General features: G+C 44.4%; 1 protein-coding gene across 2 annotated transcripts; it reads right to left on the reverse strand.

Annotated features, from left to right (window-relative positions):
- Window positions 1-541: 541 nt before the first annotated feature.
- On the reverse strand, window positions 542-18,473 carry DNAJA3 (DnaJ heat shock protein family (Hsp40) member A3). 2 transcript variants are annotated; one of them, XM_056533957.1, is made up of 12 exons: window positions 18,280-18,473; window positions 16,065-16,189; window positions 13,219-13,302; window positions 9,750-9,953; window positions 9,512-9,664; window positions 9,277-9,424; window positions 7,855-7,919; window positions 6,725-6,853; window positions 6,518-6,633; window positions 6,198-6,295; window positions 3,338-3,449; window positions 542-1,616 (listed from the first exon to the last, which is right to left on the reverse strand). In XM_056533957.1, the coding sequence occupies exons 1-11, from the start codon at window positions 18,425-18,427 to the stop codon at window positions 3,340-3,342; spliced, it is 1,380 nt and encodes a 459-aa protein (XP_056389932.1). In that variant the 5' UTR covers window positions 18,428-18,473; the 3' UTR covers window positions 542-1,616; window positions 3,338-3,339. The 2 variants fall into 2 exon arrangements, with proteins under 2 accessions (XP_056389932.1, XP_056389933.1); XM_056533958.1 differs by lacking the exon at window positions 3,338-3,449.
- Between the last annotated feature and the right edge of the window lie 1,290 nt (window positions 18,474-19,763).

Here is a 19,763-nt window from a genome sequence, read left to right on the forward strand (position 1 = left end):
CACATTTGCTGTTTTGAAGGGGTACTCCGGTGGAAATTCTCTTTTTTTTTTAACCACCTGATGCCAGAAAGTTATACAGATTTTTAAATTACTTCTCTTAAAAAAAAAATCTTAATCCTTCCAGTACTTATTAGCGGCTCTATACTACAGAGGAAATGCTTTTCTTTTTTGATTTCTTTTATGTCTCGAGCACAGTGCTCTCTGCTGACATCTCTGTCCATTTTAGGAACTGTCCAGAGCAGGAGAAAATCCCCATAGCAAACATATGCTGCTCTGGACAGTTCCTAAAATGGACAGAGCTGTCAGCAGAGAGCACTGTGGTCCAAACATCCAAAAAGAAAATAATTTCCTCTGTAGCATACAGCCGCTAATAAATACTGGAAGGATTAAGAATTTTTAATAGAAGTAAATTTACTAATCTGTTTATCTTTCTGGCACCAGTTAATTTAAAAAAAAAATAAAAAAAATTCCACCGTAGTACCTCTTTAAGGTTAATTTACATATTCTTTCTATATAAACATATATATTTTTGACAAGAGACTTCTCAGGCAGCGATTTTATTCGCAACACATTGTACGGCTTGGGCCTCACACAGATTTTATAAAGAGAATTACCTAAAATGTAAATTCAAAGCCAGCATGACCTCTAGGCCCAGCAAGAGGAGGCGCAGGCCAGGCTGGGAGGTACAGTTACCAAGGGCAACCGTGGCAGGCCTAGCGAGTTCTGTGCACGAGTCCTTGTCTGATAAACTGGACTAGTGCACGGAACTCGCTGTGCGGGATACGGTTGCCTCGGCAACTGTATAACTCAGCATGGCCTGTGTCTTCCCCTGGCTGGAGACGCTACTTTTTGAACGTGCTGCCTTCAATCTAAACATTCAATATAGAACATAAAACCTATATGATATCCCATTGTTATTCAACTGGTGTGCCTCCAGCTGTTGCAAAACTACAACTCCCGGCATGCCCGGACAGCCAACGGCTGTCCGGGCATGCTGGGAGTTGTAGTTTTGCAACAGCTGGAGGGACTTTGGTTGAGAAACACTGATATCCCTACTTTTAAAGTCTATGTCCATGTGTATTATAAGGTGCTGGGACATATATAATGCATTATAAATAGCTAGAGAGCGCATCTTACTTCTTCCAATGTACTTTGTACATTAAATACGTCTTCTACGCCATTCACCGTCAGTCATAACACATGTATCGGTCATGTCTGCATTGCATTATGAGATCCAAAAAAAGTCATAGACCAAATGTAAAATATATTCTATGTATAAGAACTGGAGACGTCACATAGGATACACTAACAGTGGTGACACACAGGTTGTGGAAGCCATTGTCGCTCAAGTAGCTTAGGAACGGGGACAGATGCGAATTACAGGAAGGCATCAAGTCTCTGAAACGCGCTTAGCATTTGATTAGTCCTGAAGAGTCCTTCATCTACAGAACAGGAGCTATTCCTGAATTACAGGGGGTGAAGGTGACAAATCTTGAGTGGGGGGTCTTGCTGGTCTACTCAATGCCACTCGGGGCACACTCCAGATGTGATGGCGCCACAGGCTGCTCGTCTCCATGGACAGTCCAAACTAGTTTAGCTTCCTGTTGATCTCTTTCCTGCAGAGCACAAAACGTAAAGAAAAATGTTACACAATATTCCAGGACTGCAAACATGATATTTAAAGAAGTTGTGAGGGGAAAGAAGCAACCCGTTTATGGCGGTAAAAAGTAAAATAAAGCAACTTACTAACAATTATTAGCCATAGTGCACAGATTTTCCCTATCAGCTATGCTGTCTCTCTTGTAAGCTGTGACAACACTGTGAGCCTTCTCCAGTCAGTACAGGATGAGACCAATGATGTACAGGGGGGAGCTAGTATTACTGCTCTTCAGATTTATGACTCCTTAGATAAGGCAGCAGGAAGCAGTCACAGTAATTTCCATCAGAATGGACTCCCTGCTGCCTTATCTAACGAGTCTTGTGATACCAGTATTATTTCTACTCGCAGAGAAGACCAGCTAGTTCAATGGAGCATTGCCTGCAATACTCCCTACACCAGCAAGCATAAAACAAACTACAATACGCTCTAAGTCCTAGTCCCTCGACAGTACAAACAACTCTGTTTAGGTTGATGTCTCTCTTTTGGACTTAAAACACAAATAAGAGATTTTAGCCAACCAGGGTTTAAGGCTAAAAACAGTGTTTCCCAACCAGTAGGCCCCTGTTGCAAAATTACAATTTCCAGCATGCCCAGACTGCGAAAAACCTGCTGCGATCATGAGTTATAAGCTGGTGAAGTGCCTGGCAGCAGCCTCCACTCTCCATCTAGCCGGCATATCAAACCTTTGCAATCCATAGACTGGGTTTTTAGTGACAGCCGTGGAGTGAGGCGTGCACTCATACGCAATTTACCAGCTGGTAAGTCTCGATTGCAGTGTGTCTCAGAACAGAGACATGGTGCAATCTTAACTTTTATCATATCAACACAACATGTCAAGTTGTTTTACATAACAGTGCAGGGCTTTTCCCAGGAAACGTATTCATCCCCTATCCACAAGATCAGTGTCTGATAGATAGGGGCCTGACTGCCAATACCCCCGCCAATCAAAAGTACAGTGCTATCTTTCTGTGGTCCATAGAGGTGAAAGGAGCTGCAGGACCCAAGTTTGACAGCTACTCCATTAAACCAGGAGGGAAACTAAAACACTCTCATTGTGTTATTGTGGGGGTGCCAGTGATCCTATCCTGCAGGGATGAGCGCGTTTACTAGGCAATCCCATAAAAGCAAATGTTTCCCAACCAGTGTACCCCTTGTTGCACAACTCCAACTCCCTGCATGCCCGGACAGCCTTCGGCTGTCCGGGCATGCAGGGAGTTGGAGTTGTACAACAGCTATGTGCACCCTGCACCTAAAATACATACATGTACATCCTATGTATTGCAAAATCCTATATCTCAACAGTTTTGCCACAAACGTGAGGAAAACAGGGCCTCATATGTATAGTCATTAGTAAAATGTTAGACTTTGCTTTTAGCAGAAAGCTGCAGCTGGTAGATATGAGCATCTGGGACATGAGCACAGGCAGGATATTTCTAATATCCGACTTCAGTTCCCTCCATACTGTATAGAATCAACTTTCTATAGTATGAAACACATACATCCACTATATGTGCTATCTGAATAGAGCTTGATGCGATTGATTGATTTGTTTCTTATTGTACAGTAAGTCAATGTACACCCCCCCCCCAACCCAAACAATGCACTTACACCCATAAAGATGTAAGGTCTGAAACACAGTTGTTCTAGATCACAGAAATAGAAACAGCTAATTCATACCGTCAAGAACTAAACATTTTCTTTAGTTTGCTTAGGAATCCCTCCTTGTTTTCCCCTGCCTGCTCAGCCTCAGGCCTCTCCTCATCAGCTGCAGAGTTCTGCCGTACACGGCCTAGTGGGCACAAACAGTAAACAGGCGTCAGACCCCGACCACATTCACCCATCATATCACACTCCAATGTTCACCCAGGTCCTGTCAACTATCTGCAATGCAGTGTATGCAAGCCTAGTATCACGCATACAAGCAGAACAGTAACAGGCAAGAACTATTATATATATATTATATATACATACAGTCATGGCCGTAAATGTTGGCACCCCTGAAATGTTTCAAGATAATTAAGTATTTCTCACAGAAAAGGATTGCAGTAACACATCTTTTGCTATACACATGTTTATTCCCTTTGTGTGTATTGGAACTAAACCAAAAAAGGGAGGAAAAAAAAAAAAAAAGCTAATTAGACATAATGTCACAACAAACTCCAAAAATGGGCTGGACAAAATTATTGGCACCCTTAAAGGAAATCTGTCATCAGAATCACCCGCACTAAACCTGTTACACATGCTTGTAGTGCGGGTGATCCTGATTAAAACGCTTCTTACCTCATTAAAAACTGTGCAGCGGTTCGCCAGATATCTTCATGTTTTAATATGGTATTCCCAGGCTTGGGACTCAGTGGGAGGTCCGCATCATCAGCATGGACTCGCTTAAGTCATATTTGCCGGGCGGAGCGGCTGCCCGGCTCATGAATATTCATGGCTGCCTCATCGCAGTCTTCCTCCTGGTGTAGGTCACGTGGGTAGCGCCACGCGCCGTACACCCGGAAGCGGCATTCTTCTGCATATCTATCTATGCAGGAGAACGCCGATTCCGGGTGTACGGCGCGTGGCACATGCGCGGCGCTACCCATGTGACCTACACCAGGAGGAAGACTGCGATGAGGCAGCCATGAATATTCATGAGCCGGGCAGCCGCTCCGCCCGGCAAAAATGACGTAAGCGAGTCCGTGCTGATGATGCGGACCTCCCACTGAGTCCCAAGCCTGGGAATACCATATAACATGAAGATATCTGGCGAACCGCTGCACAGTTTTTAATGATGTAAGAAGCGTTTTAATCAGGATCACCCGCACTACAAGCCTGTGTAACAGGTTTAGTGCGGGTGATTCTGATGACAGATTTCCTTTAATATTTGGTTGCACAACATTGGAATAACTGAAATCAGTGGCTTCCTATAACCATCAATAAGCTTCTTACACCTCTCAGCCGGAATGTTGGACCACTCTTCCTTTGTAAACTGCTCCAGGTCTCTCTTATTGGAAGGCGCCTTTTCCCAAAAGCAATTTTAAGATCTCTCCACAGGTGATCAATGGGATTTAGATCTGGACTCATTGCTGCCACTTCAGAACTCTCCAGCGCTTTGCTCCATCCATTTCTGGGGGCTTTTTGACGTATGTTTAAGATCATTGTCCTGCTGGAAGACCCAAGATCTCGGACGCAAACCCAGCTTTCTGACACTGGGCTGTACAGTGCGAACCAAAATCTGTTGGTAATCCTCAGATTTCATGATGTCTTTCAAACATTCAAGGCCCCCAGTGCCAGAGGAAGCAAAACAACCCCAAAACATCATTGACCTCCACCATATTTCACTGTACATACTGTGTTCTTTTCTTTGTAGGCCTCATTCTGTTTTCGGTAAACAGTAGAATGATGGGCTTTACCAAAAAGCTCTATCTTTGTCTCATCTGTCCACAAGACGTTTTCCCAGAAGGATTTTGGCTTACTCAAGTTCATTTTGGCAAAATGTAGTCTTGCGTTTTTATGTCTCTGTGTTAGCAGTGGGGTCCTCCTGGGTCTCCTCCATAGTGGGGTCCTCCTGGGTCTCCTCCATAGTGGGGTCCTCCTGGGTCTCCTCCATAGTGGGGTCCTCCTGGGTCTCCTCCATAGTGGGGTCCTCCTGGGTCTCCTCCATAGTAGGGTCCTCCTGGGTCTCCTCCATAGTGGGGTCCTCCTGGGTCTCCTCCATAGTGGGGTCCTCCTGGGTCTCCTCCATAGTGGGGTCCTCCTGGGTCTCCTCCATAGCGTTTCATTTAATTTAAATGTCGACGGATAGTTCACGCTTACACTGATGCTCCCTGAGCATGCAGGACAGCTTGAATATCTTTGGAACTTGTTTGGGGCTGCTTATCCACCATCCGGACTATCCTACGTTGACACCTTTCATCAATTTTTCTCTTCCATCCACGCCCAGGGAGATTATCTACAGTGCCATGGGTTGCAAACTTCTTGATAATGTTGCGCACTGTGGACAAAGGCAAATCTAGATCTCTGGAGATGAACTTGTAACCTTGAGATTGTTGATATTTTTCCACAATTTTGGTTCTTAAGGCCTCAGACAGTTCTCTTCTCCTCTTTCTGTTGTCCATGCTTAGTGTGGCACACACAGACACACAATGCAAAGACTAAGTGAACTTCTCTCCTTTTTATCTGCTTTCAGGTGTGATTTTTTATATTGCCCCCACCTGTTACTTGCCCCCAGGTGAGTTTAAAGGAGCATCACATGTTTGAAACAATCTTATTTATCCACAATTTTGAAAGGGTGCCAATAATTTTGTCCAGCCCATTTTTGGAGTTTGGTGACATTATGTCCAATTTGCTTTTTTCCTCCTTTTTGGTTTGGTTCCAATACACACAAAAGGGAATAAACGTGTATAGCAAAACATGTGTTACTGCAATCCTTTTCTGTGAGAAATACTTCATTATCTTGAAACATTTCAGGGGTGCCAACATTTACGGCCATGACAAATTTTTGAGTGTTAGCTACACATTCTCCTTACTGTGATCTGATTGCATCAAATACCTGTAGTTGTGTTGGTGATGCCATTCACCGTGCCCTCCACATCAGTTTCTTCTTCAGCAAAGCTCAGCATCAGCGTCCGTTGTCTGTCCGTCAGGTGCCTAGAGAAGGGCAGAAGTGAATTGTAATAGTCTACAGTGCAAAAGGTCAATGTTTCCCATGCAGGGTGCCTCCAGCTGTTGCAAGACTATAACTCCCAGCATGCCCGGACAGCCTTCGGCTGTCCGGGCATGCTGGAAGTTATAGTTTTGCAACAGCTGGAAGCACCCTGCATGGGAAATATTGCAGTAGGCATACAAACCATTTTATTATTATCTACTTACCGAGGAACTTTTAGCTTGATATGTATGTAGTGGTCTCCGTAGCCATAACTGCTCATTCTTGCTATGCCTTTGCCGCTTATTCTTATACTCTGATCTGCCTGTGTGCCCGATGGTATCTGAGACACAAAGATAGAAGTGTTAGTGAGGCAGACAATATAGGGTACAAAATAAAATAAATAATACTATTAAAAAAGGAAAACTACTCACTGAAACATTAATAGGTTCATACAGTCCTTGTGCCCGGGCAGAACCACCCAAGACCGCTTGTGCAATAGAAACATGAAGATCCGAATGGATATCTGCCCCTTCCCGTCTAAATATAGGACTCTTCTGCACCTGTATCACATAATTACACATCACTATTACATTGTCACATATTTCTTTAGTAAATTGCTGCACCACCATGAACCAGTTTTTCAATAAAGCTAAACCTATCAAAAAAATAAATAAAAAAAAATTATATATTTATAGTGCATATAGTGAACTTAAATTTTTTGAGTTTTTTTTTTTTTTTACAGCCCAAACAAAACTAAACACTACACCCGATGTCTCTGATGCAACACTGTGCAAGCAACATCTGCTACTAGGTGCAGTACACTGCCCCCTACTGGAGAGATTCAGGAACACATCAACGTGTGAGAATACTACATGGTGGGAGTTAGTGCTGGTTTCTTTTTTTATTCTTTCCTAATTTTATTTTTTTTTTATAACATTTTTTTGTATTTCTTTTGTTTCAGTTTAGTATGAGACTATGTATGTATTTAAATGTGCACTGACACATGTACCTGATTTATTAGCATGGCACCATGGGCAGATACCTTTTCTTTGCTTATGCACGTGCTACTGATTGTTACTCTTTTAACCCCTCCCCAACCCCTTGAATGTTGATTCGTGACTCACGTTATCTTCGACCTCACCTTCTAAGTCCCATAAATATTTTTCCACTTACAAAGTTGTACCAGGGCTTATGTTTAAGCAGGACAGATTATACTTTTCATTGGCACACTTTATCATGTAATGTATTACAAAGCCAGAGATGGCTTACATCGATCAATATAATGCTTTTAGATTACAGTGATTTAGGTTATCGGTGCTGTATTTCTCTATACACCTGCTGCAAAACAACATCTTCCAGTTGTCGAGCCATAGAAGACGCCAAGGCACAGGTAAGGCCTCAGGCTTCCTTAGCAACCCATCAGCACCTTGCAATTACATCAAAGGGGGGGGAACTAGACACCCGACTTCTGAGCCTGTGCCGTACTCCCTCACCTGTACAGGTATGCCAAGATTCAGGAAGGGGTTAAACAACAGAACAGATGACGATAGATGATACTGACCCTAAAAGTAATAAAGATTTCCTTCCTGCCCACTGGCATTCGAACAGTCTGCCCATTTTCTACACCTGTAGAAAACAAAATATAATTGTATAGATGTAGACACTTTACACTTCCTTTAAAGGGGTACTCCGCCCCTAGACATCTTATCCCCTATCCTAAGGATAGGGGATAAGATGTTAGATCGCCGCGGTCCCGCTGCTGGGGACCCCGGTGGATCGCCGCTGCGGCACCCCGCCATCATTACTGCACAGAGCAAGTTCGCTCAGTGCGTAATGACGGGCTATACAGGGGCCGGAGCAGCGTGATGTCATGGCTCCGCCCCTCATGACATCGCGGCCCGTCCCCTAAATGCAAGTCTATGGCAGGGGGAGTGACGACCGCCACGCCACCTCCCATAGACTTGTATTGACCAGGGTGGGCCATGATGTCACGAGGGGCAGAGTCATGACATCACGAGGGGCGGAGCCATGACATCACGATGCTCCGGCCCCTGTATTGCCTGTCATTACGTGCAGAGCGATCTCGCTCTGCGCAGTAATGATAGCGGGGTGCTGCAGCAGTGATCCATGGGGTCCCCAGCAGCGGGACCCCGGTGATCTGACATCTTATCCCCTATCCTTTGGATAGGGGATAATATGTCTAGGGGCGGAGTACCCCTTTAAAGAATGAATAAATCAATAAAATCAAATATCAATTCCAATGAATAAATCAAATCAAATAAATAAAAATGTAAAAAAATAAAAAAATTTTTTTTTGCCTCTAGGTAATATGAGCATCGTAGAAGATGCTCAATATGATCCCTGTCTATCAGAAAGAGGAGCGAGCTGCTGAGCTGTGCGAAAATACCATGTAGTACTAAATTGTACAAAATAACCTCTGGAATACCCACTGATACACAGAATTATAACAGAATGCAGGGCTATCTTTTCCAACTAGCTGTGATGGAAATTTAAGTGCAACCCCGTTCAAGTCAATAGGGTCAGCTGCAATTCCCTTGCGACTAGGATACAGCACTAATTGAATGACATATCTATCTGATCATAAAGTGGTGATATATCCTAGCAATATACCACCACTTCATAGCAGTGTTTCCCAACCAGTGTGCCTCCATCTGTTGCAAAACTACAACTCCCAGCATGCCAGGACAGCCTTCGGCTGCCTGTTGCAAAAAATAATTCCTTGGTGAGTAAATTATGAATGGCTTGTATGCTTACTGCAGTGTTTCCCAACCAGGGTGCCTCCATCTGTTGCAAAACTACAACTCCCAGCATGCCCGGACAGCCTTTGGCTGTCCGGGCATGCTGGGAGTTGTAGTTTTGCAACAGCTGAAGGAAGCCTGGTTGGGAAACACTGCTTTATAGGATGAAATTACCCCTTTAATATAGTACACAGTGAATGATGCCCAACCCCTTTGGCACTTACCAGCAGGTACTGGCACGGTCACCGACTTCTTCTGTTTTGTCTGTCCACTACCCCGACAGGATAGACAAGGATTCGTCATAGTCGAACCCCTACCGCCACAACGTCGACATGTTGATCGCATGACAAAGGGACCTGTGTTTATAGTCTCCTACAAAGGTCCCGTAAAATAAATAAATAAAAATTCTTCAAAAAGAAAGTAAACCACATAAAAAACAACAGTATACAGATTACTTACCATGCCGGTGCCATTACAGTAGTTACAATGCTGAAGTTTTGTGCCCGGTTCGTTGCCTTTCCCGTTGCACCTCTCACACGTGTCTGTGATGCTCACAGATATGTCTTTATTCACTCCCTTGGCCGCCTGAGTAAATGTAAGGTCCATGACGTACTGCAAGAGAAGAATTAGGCTTATGTCACTATTCTTCAATATGGAATAGCGTTGGAGATTTCCAGGTGCCCTGCGCAGCGCTCACCTCCTGCGGCTGATCGAAAATATTATTGAAGTCCCCACCGAAGGGCGACCCAGAGAACTCCCCAAAGATCTTACGGAACAGTTCTTCTGGATCAACAGTGGGGCCACCCCTCCAGTACTGCTGCCCTCCTCCGCCAGCCCCTGCTGCAAAATCTGCTGTGCCGTATGCATCGTACTGCTTCCGCTTTACTTCATCGCTGAGAACCTAACAGGTGAAATAAGAAAATATACCATTCATTTAATCAGAAGATCATTGATCTTTAATCAAAAGTTCAAGCAGCTCCCCACCCCAAATCCCAGAATACAAACCGAACACATACATAAAGACCTTGGGGGGAGATTTAGCAAAACCTGGGCAGAGGAAAAGTCGACCAGTTGCCCATAGCAACCAATCAGATCGCTTCTTTCATTTTGCAGAGGCCTTGTTAAAAATGAAAGAAGCGATCTGATTGGTTGCTATGGGCAACTTTTCCTCTGGACAGGTTTTGATAAATCTCCCCCTTCTGTGTACACAAATGTCTATGTAAGCAACATGTATATTAATGCACTTTGGGGATGTGTAAAAAAAAAAAAAAGAAAAAGCAAATACAAATTTCTATAGAAAAGTTGTGGGGCAAAAATGCAAAAAAAAAATGTAATTTATTTTACAACTTTTGGGGGGGCGGGGGCTCTATTCATGTAGTTCACTTTAAGGTAACAATGACTTGATAGTTTTATATAGGTTTGGTTTTATTTTACTACTTGAAAACAATTATTATAGGGGGAGATTTAGCAAAACCTGTCGAGAGGAAAAGATGCCCAGTTGCCCATAGCAACCAATCAGATCGCTTCTTTCATTTTGGAAAAGGCCTCTGAGAAATGAAAGAAGCGATCTGATTGGTTGCTATGGGCAACTCAGCAACTTTTCCTCTGGACAGGTTTTGATAAATCTCCCCCCTATAACTATTTGTAAGAAGATGAGTATGCTTGAAATTGTGCTCTTCTGACCCCTATTACTCATTTTTCCATATACTGGTCATTTCTTTACTCTATTACCTGTAGTTTTTATCAGTACCATTTTTGTTTTGATGGGACTTTTTGGTAATTTTTTTTTTTCTGGTATATGAAGTGACTAAAAAAAAAACAAAAAACAAACAAACCCCCAACAATTACGTTTTTTTTCTATTTTCTACATTTACACCATTCACCGTGCGGCTTCATGAAGGTTATACTTTTTTAGTTCAGACATTTCCTCACGTGGCGAAAACACTTGTGTTTATTTTTGTTTACATCATTTTATACAAAAAAAAAAAAAATTGAAGAAGGAGGGACGATTTAAACTTGGAGGGGCTTATTTACATTATTTAAAACTTTTTTTTTATTTTATTCACTATTTTTAGTCCCAATAGGGGAATATTACATGTAATCCTTAGATTGAACAATGTTATCTCAGCTAATCTGAACCCAGTAATTGCATCAGTGATTTAACCCCTTAAGGACTCAGGGTTTTTCCGTTTTTGCAGTTTCGTTTTTTCCTCCTTACCTTTTAAAAATCATAACCCTTTCAATTTTCCACCTAAAAATCCATATTATGGCTTATTTTTTGCGTCGCCAATTCTACTTTGCAGTGACATTAGTAATTTTACCCAAAAATGCACGGCGAAACGGAAAAAAAAAATCATTGTGCGACAAAATAGAAAAAAATACGCCATTTTGTAACTTTTGGGGGCTTCCGTTTCTACGCAGTGCATATTTTGGTAAAAATTACACCTTATTATTCTGTAGGTCCATACGGTTAAAGTGATACCCTACTTATATAGGTTTGATTTTGTCGCACTTCTGGGAAAAAATCATAACTAGGAAAATGTATACGTTTAAAAATGTCATCTTCTGACCCCTATAACTTTTTTATTTTTCCACGTACAGGGCGGTATGAGGACTCATTTTTTGCGCCGTGATCTGAAGTTTTTATCGGTATGATTTTTGTTTTGATCAGACTTTTTGATCACTTTTTATTCATTTTTTAATGGTATAAAAAGTGACCAAAATACACTTTTTTGGACTTTGGAATTTTTTTCCGCGTACGCCATTGACCGTGCGGTTTAATTAATGATATATTTTTATAGTTCGGACATTTACGCACGCGACGATACCACATATGTTTATTTTTTTTTTACACTTATTTTTTTTATGGGAAAAGGGGGGGTGATTCAAACTTTTATTAGGGAAGGGGTTAAATGACCTTTATTAACACTTTTTTTTTACATTTTTTTTGCAGTGTTATAGGTCCCATAGGGACCTATAACACTGCACACACTGATCTCTCCCATAGGGACCTATAACACTGCACACACTGATCTCTCATGCCGATCACTGGCGTGTATTAACACGCCTGTGATCAGGGTTATCGGCGCTTGACTGCTCCTGTCTGGATCTCAGGCACGGAGCAGTCATTCGTCGATCGGACACCGAGGAGGCAGGTAAGGGCCCTCCCGCTGTCCGATCAGCTGTTCGGGACGCCGTGATTTCACCGCGGCGGTCCCGAACAGCCCGACTGAGCAGCCGGGTCACTTTCACTTTAGAAGCGGCGGTCAGCTTTGACCGCTGCTTCTAAAGGGTTAATACCGCACATCGCCGCGATTGGCGATGTGTGGTATTAGCCGCGGGTCCCGGCCGTTGATGAGCGCCGGGACCGACGCGATATGATGCGGGATCGCGGCGCAATCCCGCTTCATATCACGGGAGCCGGCGCAGGACGTAAATATACGTCCTGCGTCGTTAAGGGGTTAAGATACGGCAATTGACTGATCACGGGATCTAAAGGGTTAATGCCAGGCATCGATGATCATGCTAGCACCAGCGATAAAAGGAGTACTCCTACAAAAACTAACTTATCCCCTATCCACAGCATAGGGGATAAGTAGCTGATCGCAGGGTACATGTTGTCTACAGGTAGACAGCACACGCTCCATTCATTTTTTATGGTGGTGCCGATGATGCCCGGGTGCTGTACTCTGGTCTTTTCAGCGCTCCCAAAGAAACGAGCCTCGGGTCACATAGCGGTGATCTCGGGGGCCCCGGCGGTCAGACCCCCTGCGATCAACTATTTATCCTCTATCCTGTGTATAAGGGATAAGAACATTTTTGCCGGCGATTTCCCTTTAAGTCTGATCGCTCACCGTCTGACCTTTAAGACCCCTTCCAATCAGCAGAATTAGGTTAGGGTCACGCATGTGGTGTTGCTGCCTCGCAACTAATGAAAGTGAACGGGGTGCATTGTGTCCCTCAAGTGTCCATGACTGGAAGCCCATCTTATGGTCACTTGTAAGTTGCACTGTGACCCCATTCACTTTCATTAGCTGTGATGCACAATTCAGGCAGAGTGCAGCGATGCAGAAATTTAGTGCTAGCCTTAGGGGCCACCAGCACAGGAGCCCCCCCCTTATTGACTTAAATGGGACAATACTGCCTCAGTATATATGATCAGTTACCTCATAGGCTTCAGCCAGCTGGGAGAACTTCTCCTTGGCCTGAGGGTCTTCTTTGTTGGTGTCGGGATGGTATTTTTTGGCCAGCTAAAGAAAAAGACAAGACGCAGATGATATCAGATCAATCCTAACATTTAGGAGACACTAACAGTATACAATAATACAGTAAAAGTCTAGGAATTATTGTCAATAACTCTATATTGGTATATATGATTGAGTTCCAGCACAAAATGAGGGAGATTAGTGGGTGTCAGGTCTCCCCTTATCTGAACAAGATTAGAGAGATAAAAACTCTGCCCCGCCAAGTCATGTCTATCAACGCTCATAGATATAAGGTTGTCTACAGCAGTGTTACCCAACCTGGGGGCCTCCAGCTGTTGCAAAACTACAACTCCCAGCATTCCTTTGTCTGGGGCGAGTCCCAGCAGTTTAGAAAAAAAATAAAATGTGGTGAATATGAGATCTGAAAGACCCAACATCTCAGAGCAGGTGTAAAAAAAAAAAATGTAGGGAGGAGCCCCAGATTAGTAAATACCATGGGGGGGGGGGGGACACAAAGACTACACTTCAGACTTAGAAAATCAGGACCTATATATACACTGCTTAAAAATAAAGGGAACAACACAATGTAACTCCAAGTCAATGACACTTCTGTGAAATCCCACTGTCCACTCAGGAAGAACACTGATTGACAATCAATTTCACATGCTGTTGTGCAAATGGAACAGACAACAGGTGGAAATTATAGGCAATTAGCAAGACACCCCTCAATAAAGGAGTGGTTCTGCAGGTGGTGACCACAGACCACTTCTCAGTTCCTATGCTTCCTGGCTGATGTTTTGGTCACTTTTGAATGCTGGCGGTGTTTTCACTCTAGTGGTAGCATGAGACGGAGTCTACAACCCACACAAGTGGCTCAGGTAGTGCAGCTCATCCAGGATGGCACATCAATGCGAGCTGTGGCAAGAAGGTTTGCTGTGTCTGTCAGCGTAGTGTCCAGAGCATGGAGGCGCTACCAGGAGACAGATCAATACATCAGGAGACGTGGAGGAGGCCATAGGAGGGCAACAACCCAGCAGCAGGACCGCTACCTCCACCTTTGTGCAAGGAGGAGCAGGAGGAGCACTGCCAGAACCCCGCAAAATGACCTCCAGCAGGCCACAAATGTGCATGTGTCCACTCAAACGGTCCGAAACAGACTCCATGAGGGTGGTATGAGGGCCCAATGTCCACAGGTGGGGTTGTGCTTACAGCCCAACAACGTGCAGGACATGTGGCATTTGCCAGAGAACACCAAGATTCGCAAATTCACCACTGGCGCCCTGTGCTCTTCACAGATGAAAGCAGGTTCACACTGAGCACATGTGACAGACGTGACAGAGTCTGGAGATGCCGTGGAGAATGTTCTACTGCCTGCAACATCCTCCAGCATGACCGGTTTGGCGGTGGGTCAGTAATGGTGTGGGGTGGCATTTCTTTGGGGAACGCTTATTTCTTTGGGGGCTTATTTTATGGGTATATCCTATTTTCGGGGAAACAGGGTATATATACAGACACATTTTTCTCACTAAATATATTTCCTAAGATACTAAATGTTGACCAGATATTGGTAACAACCCAAGTTATTCATCATACAAAGAAGCCAAAACAATTTGGTTGTGAAGGTCTTGAGATAGCTCTTTGCTTTTACCTATCATGCATTTTGGGGGAGATTTATCAAAACCTGTCCAGAGGAAATGTTGCTGAGTTGCCTATAGCAACCAATCAGATCGCTGCTTTAATTTTTTAAGAGGCCTTTTCAAAAATGAAAGAAGCGATCTGATTGGTTGCTATGGGCAAATCAGTAACTTCATCTGGCAGGTTCTGACAAATCTCCTTTTGTGTTGGCAATGACACCTTTCTATAGCCATCAGTTGGGTCGGAACTAGCTGATATTAAAGGGCTACTCCAGCCCTAAGGCAGCTTATCATCTATCCTTTGGATAGGGGATAAGATGTCTGACCGCGGGGGTCCCGGCCGTCACGCCCCCTCCCATAGACTTGCATAGCGGGGATGGTGTCACACGGGGGCGGAGTCGTGATGTCACGATACTCCGGCCCCGTGGTCGGCACACGGCAGTTTGTGAGCTGGCAGCGCGGTGTGCAGCTCAAAAGAGGTGCCGAATGCAAGATTGCGGGGGTCCCCAGCAGTCAAATATCTTATCCCCTATCCTTTGGATAGGGGATAAGATGCCTTAGGGCTGGAGTACCCCTTTAATTTTCACTGACAAGAGGCTGGACTGCTTTTTAATTACTGATACATTTCAGGATGGACTGCTTTTTAATTACTTATACATTTTGGCTGTTGTCTTTGCTTTCCAGGACTTTTTGCACCTCCCATTCTTTAGGTGTTTAATAAATTTTACCTGTGTCATTTTGACATTATTAAACATAACTTAATTTCTGATCTTAATTGTTTTGGTTTCTCTGTATGGATGGATGGATTATGGTTGTTACCTACATCTGGTGAAAATTTTGCATCAATAGCTCCTTTTGTAAATCATTTAGTGAGAAAAAAATGGTTTTCCACCCACTATGAATATTTGTAAGTCCAGTAGGTGTACAAGGCAACAGGAACCAGACACAGTATGTCTCTATAGGTGACGCGCGGTCACTGGATTGTTTGCCATATTTCACAAGAGGGAAACATACGGCTTCACATCACTGATTAATATAGGACACGCCATCCAACATCAAAGAGCGCTGGGCGGTCAGCACTGGGTCTATGGCGCAATCAGGTCACATGGAGACAACCACCACAAATGGCATCATCCTGACATCAGGATCAGTCATCCCCGGGGCAGCAAGTACCTGGTAATAGGCCTTTTTGATTTCTTTCTGGCTGGCAGTCTTTGGCACTCCGAGGACCTGGTAATAGTCGGCCTTGTTAGACACTGGTGAACTTGTGTGGAAGTGGGAGACGTGTCCTAAGAAAGCTGCAGATACAAATCAAAGAGGGGGGAGGTTATAAGATTAAAGGGGTTATCCAGGAAAAAAAAAACTTTATAATTTTATATATATCTATCTCAACTGGCTCCAGAAAGTTAAGCAGATTTGTAAGTTACTTCTATTAAAAAAATCTTAAACCTTTCAGTACTTATGAGCTGCTAAAGTTGAGTTGTTCTTTTATCTCTAAGTGCTCTCTGATGACACGTGTCTCGGGAACTGTCCAGAGTAGAAGCAAATCCCCATAGTAAACCTCTTCTACTCTGTGCAGTTCCCAAGACAAGCAGAGATGTCAGCAGAGAGCACTGTTGCCAGATAAAAAAAAAAAAAGAACAACTCAACTTCAGCAGCTGATAATTATTGGAAGGATTAAGATTTTTTTTTTTTTTTTTTTTTTTATAGAAAAAGACTATTAAGTTTAGACAGTCCTACCTGACTATCCCCTCAGAAATACAGTGGTGGAGCCTGATTGTCCCACTGGGGCCCCCACCAATCCTAAGACTGGAAGTCTATCATTCCCTAAATAAGTTTCCCAACCAGGGTGCCTTCTGCTGTTGCAAAACTACAACTCCCAGCATGCCCGGACAGCCAAAGGCTGTCCGGGCATGCTGGGAGTTGTAGTTTTGCACTGACACAGGAAACACTGGTCTGTGGCAATAGTCTATTAATCTGCGGCTCTCCAGCTGCTGCAAAAATACAACTCCTAGCATGGCTGTCAGGACATGCTGGGAGTTGTAGTTTTGCAACATCTGGAGGCACCCTGGTTGCCCTTAAAGAATGGAGCAATGACTACAGTTGAATTCACTGCCTATAGGACTTCTGAACATAGAGTTCAGCACTGTACTTGGTTTACTGCCATGTACTCCATTTACTGCCAAGACAGTTTTCTTTTAAGGGACAGCTGACCTCCATTCTCATAATAAGAGGGGGCCCAGTAGTCAGACCAACAACCATTAGCTAATTATTCCCTATCCTGTACACAGGGAGGAACTTCTACTCTTGACACCATTTAAAGGGGTTTCCCCATCTCATCGTATGAAGGCGCACAGCTAGACTATGACATTACTCTATGATGGGTGATAGTGAAAAGACATTGCTAGTCAATGTCCGCACAGGATAGACATCACTAGTCAATGTCTGCATGGGATGGACAGTAAAATCAGACATCACTAGTCAATGTCTGCACGGGATGGACAGTAGAGAACAGACATTACTAGTCAATGTCTGCACGGGATGGACAGTAGAGAACAGACATTACTAGTCAATGTCTGCACGGGATGGACAGTAGAGAACAGACATTACTAGTCAATGTCTGCACGGGATGGACAGTAGAGGACAGACATTACTAGTCAATGTCTGCACGGGATGGACAGTAGAGAACAGACATTACTAGTCAATGTCTGCACGGGATGGACAGTAGAGAACAGACATTACTAGTCAATATCTGCACGGGATGGACAGTAGAGAACAGACATTACTAGTCAATGTCTGCACGGGATGGACAGTAGAGAACAGACATTACTAGTCAATATCTGCACAGGATGGACAGTAGAGAACAGACATTACTAGTCAATATCTGCACAGGATGGACAGTAGAGAACAGACATTACTAGTCAATATCTGCACAGGATGGACAGTAGAGAACAGACATTACTAGTCAATATCTGCACAGGATGGACAGAGAACAGACATTACTAGTCAATATCTGCACAGGATGGACAGAGAACAGACATTACTAGGCAATGTCCGACAGGAATGGACAGTAGAGAACATCCATTTATAGTCACTGTTTGCACAGGATGGACAGTTAAGAACAGACATTACTAATCAATGTTTGCACAGTAAAGAACAGACATTACCAGTCAATGTCTGCACAGACTGGACAGTAAAGAACAGATAAAAGTGTTCTCCAATCTGTGGGCCTTCAGCAGGTGCAAAACTACAACTCCCAACATACCCTGAGAGCCGAATGCAGTGAGAGCATGCTGGGAGTTGTAGTTTTGCACCAGACAGTGTGTATAGTGACAGCCCGGATAACCTTGAGTCCAGCACACATGGCCCCGCCGCCGCCATCACTCACCTCCCGCAGATGCCCGGGTCACCGCCGCCCTCACAGCCAGCAGGAAAGCCCCTTCCCCCCGAGGCCACCGCTGAACCCCGGTAAGCAGCTGACCCCGAGCCCCGGACGCGGCGACTGACAGCCAGCGCGAGGAGCAGCGAGCCGCCATCTTGCCGGGTAGGAGGAAAAACTTTTTCTCCACTGCGCATGCGGCTCGTGCGCCGCTCCGGAGGAATGTCATTGAGAACACCGGAAGTGCGCCCTGTTGCTCCTCTCAAAAAACTGACGACTTCACTCACATTCGCAGCCGCTGGCCGCCATCTTGGTGCTCCTCAAACTCTGCTCGTGACTGGAACTTTCTGTCGCTTTCTAGAAAGTTGCGTTGTTGGTTCTTCCAGCTCCATAATGGAGTCCAGTCTCCTCACTGTCCCCCTATATAGTCAGTTTACATGGGGCTGTGACCTAGGGAGGTTATTTTTTACTGACCATATAAGTTCAGTGCAGGACAGGCTGGGACTTGTAGTTCAGAGCGCTATGTTAAGGGTATATTAGGGTTTCCTAATCATTGTGCCTCCATCTTGCAAAACTACAACTACCAGCATGCCCGGACAGCCTTTGGACAGAAATGTTTACCATTGTATACTGTACCTTTCTAACTTTTGCTTGTGCATGTAAAAATAATTTAACCCCTTATGAACTCAGGGATATTTGCGCTTTCGTTTTTTTCCTCCTCGCCTTCTACTAGCCATTAGTGAGGAGCGGCATTTCCCATATTTGAATTTGTGATATTTCGCGAATATATAAACGAATATTCGTCCTATATTCGTGAATTTTGCGTATTCGTTATATTCGCATATGTGAATATTCGCGTATTCGAGGAAGAAAACAGTGAGGGGGCAACTTTACTATTGGTTGCTAGGGATGTTGTTGATGACCTCTGACAAGTCTATTTGCATCATTCTAATTGGCCCACAAGTGAAAAGAAGGAATATGCGAATACAGTGGTCCCGCAACATACGATGGTAATCCGTTCCAAATGGACCATCGTTTGTTGAAACCATCGCATGTTGAGGGATCCGTGCAATGTAAAGTATAGGACAGTGGTCTATAACCTGCGGACCTCCAGATGTTGCAAAACTACAACACCCAGCATGCCCGGACAGCCAACGGCTGTCCGGGCATGCTGGGAGTTGTAGTTTTGCAACATCTGTAGGTTCGCAGGTTGAAGACCACTGTTAGAGGAAGTTGTACTCACCTGTCCCCGCCGCTCCGGACCATCACCGCTGGTCACCGCTGCCCTGGATGTCGCCGTCCATCGCTGTCGCCGCGTCCCCGAGGTGTCCCCGACGCTCCGGCAAGGCCTCTGCTTCCCCAGCATCCGCGCTCTCCGTCGCCGCCATCACGTCACTACGCACGCCGCTCCTATTGGATGACGGGACGGCGTGCGCAGCGACGTAATGACGACGATGGAGAGCGCCGACGATGCAGGGGATCCCGAAGAGGAT

This window comes from Hyla sarda, chromosome 8 (assembly GCF_029499605.1).
Source record: "Hyla sarda isolate aHylSar1 chromosome 8, aHylSar1.hap1, whole genome shotgun sequence".
Lineage (NCBI taxonomy): Eukaryota > Metazoa > Chordata > Amphibia > Anura > Hylidae > Hyla > Hyla sarda.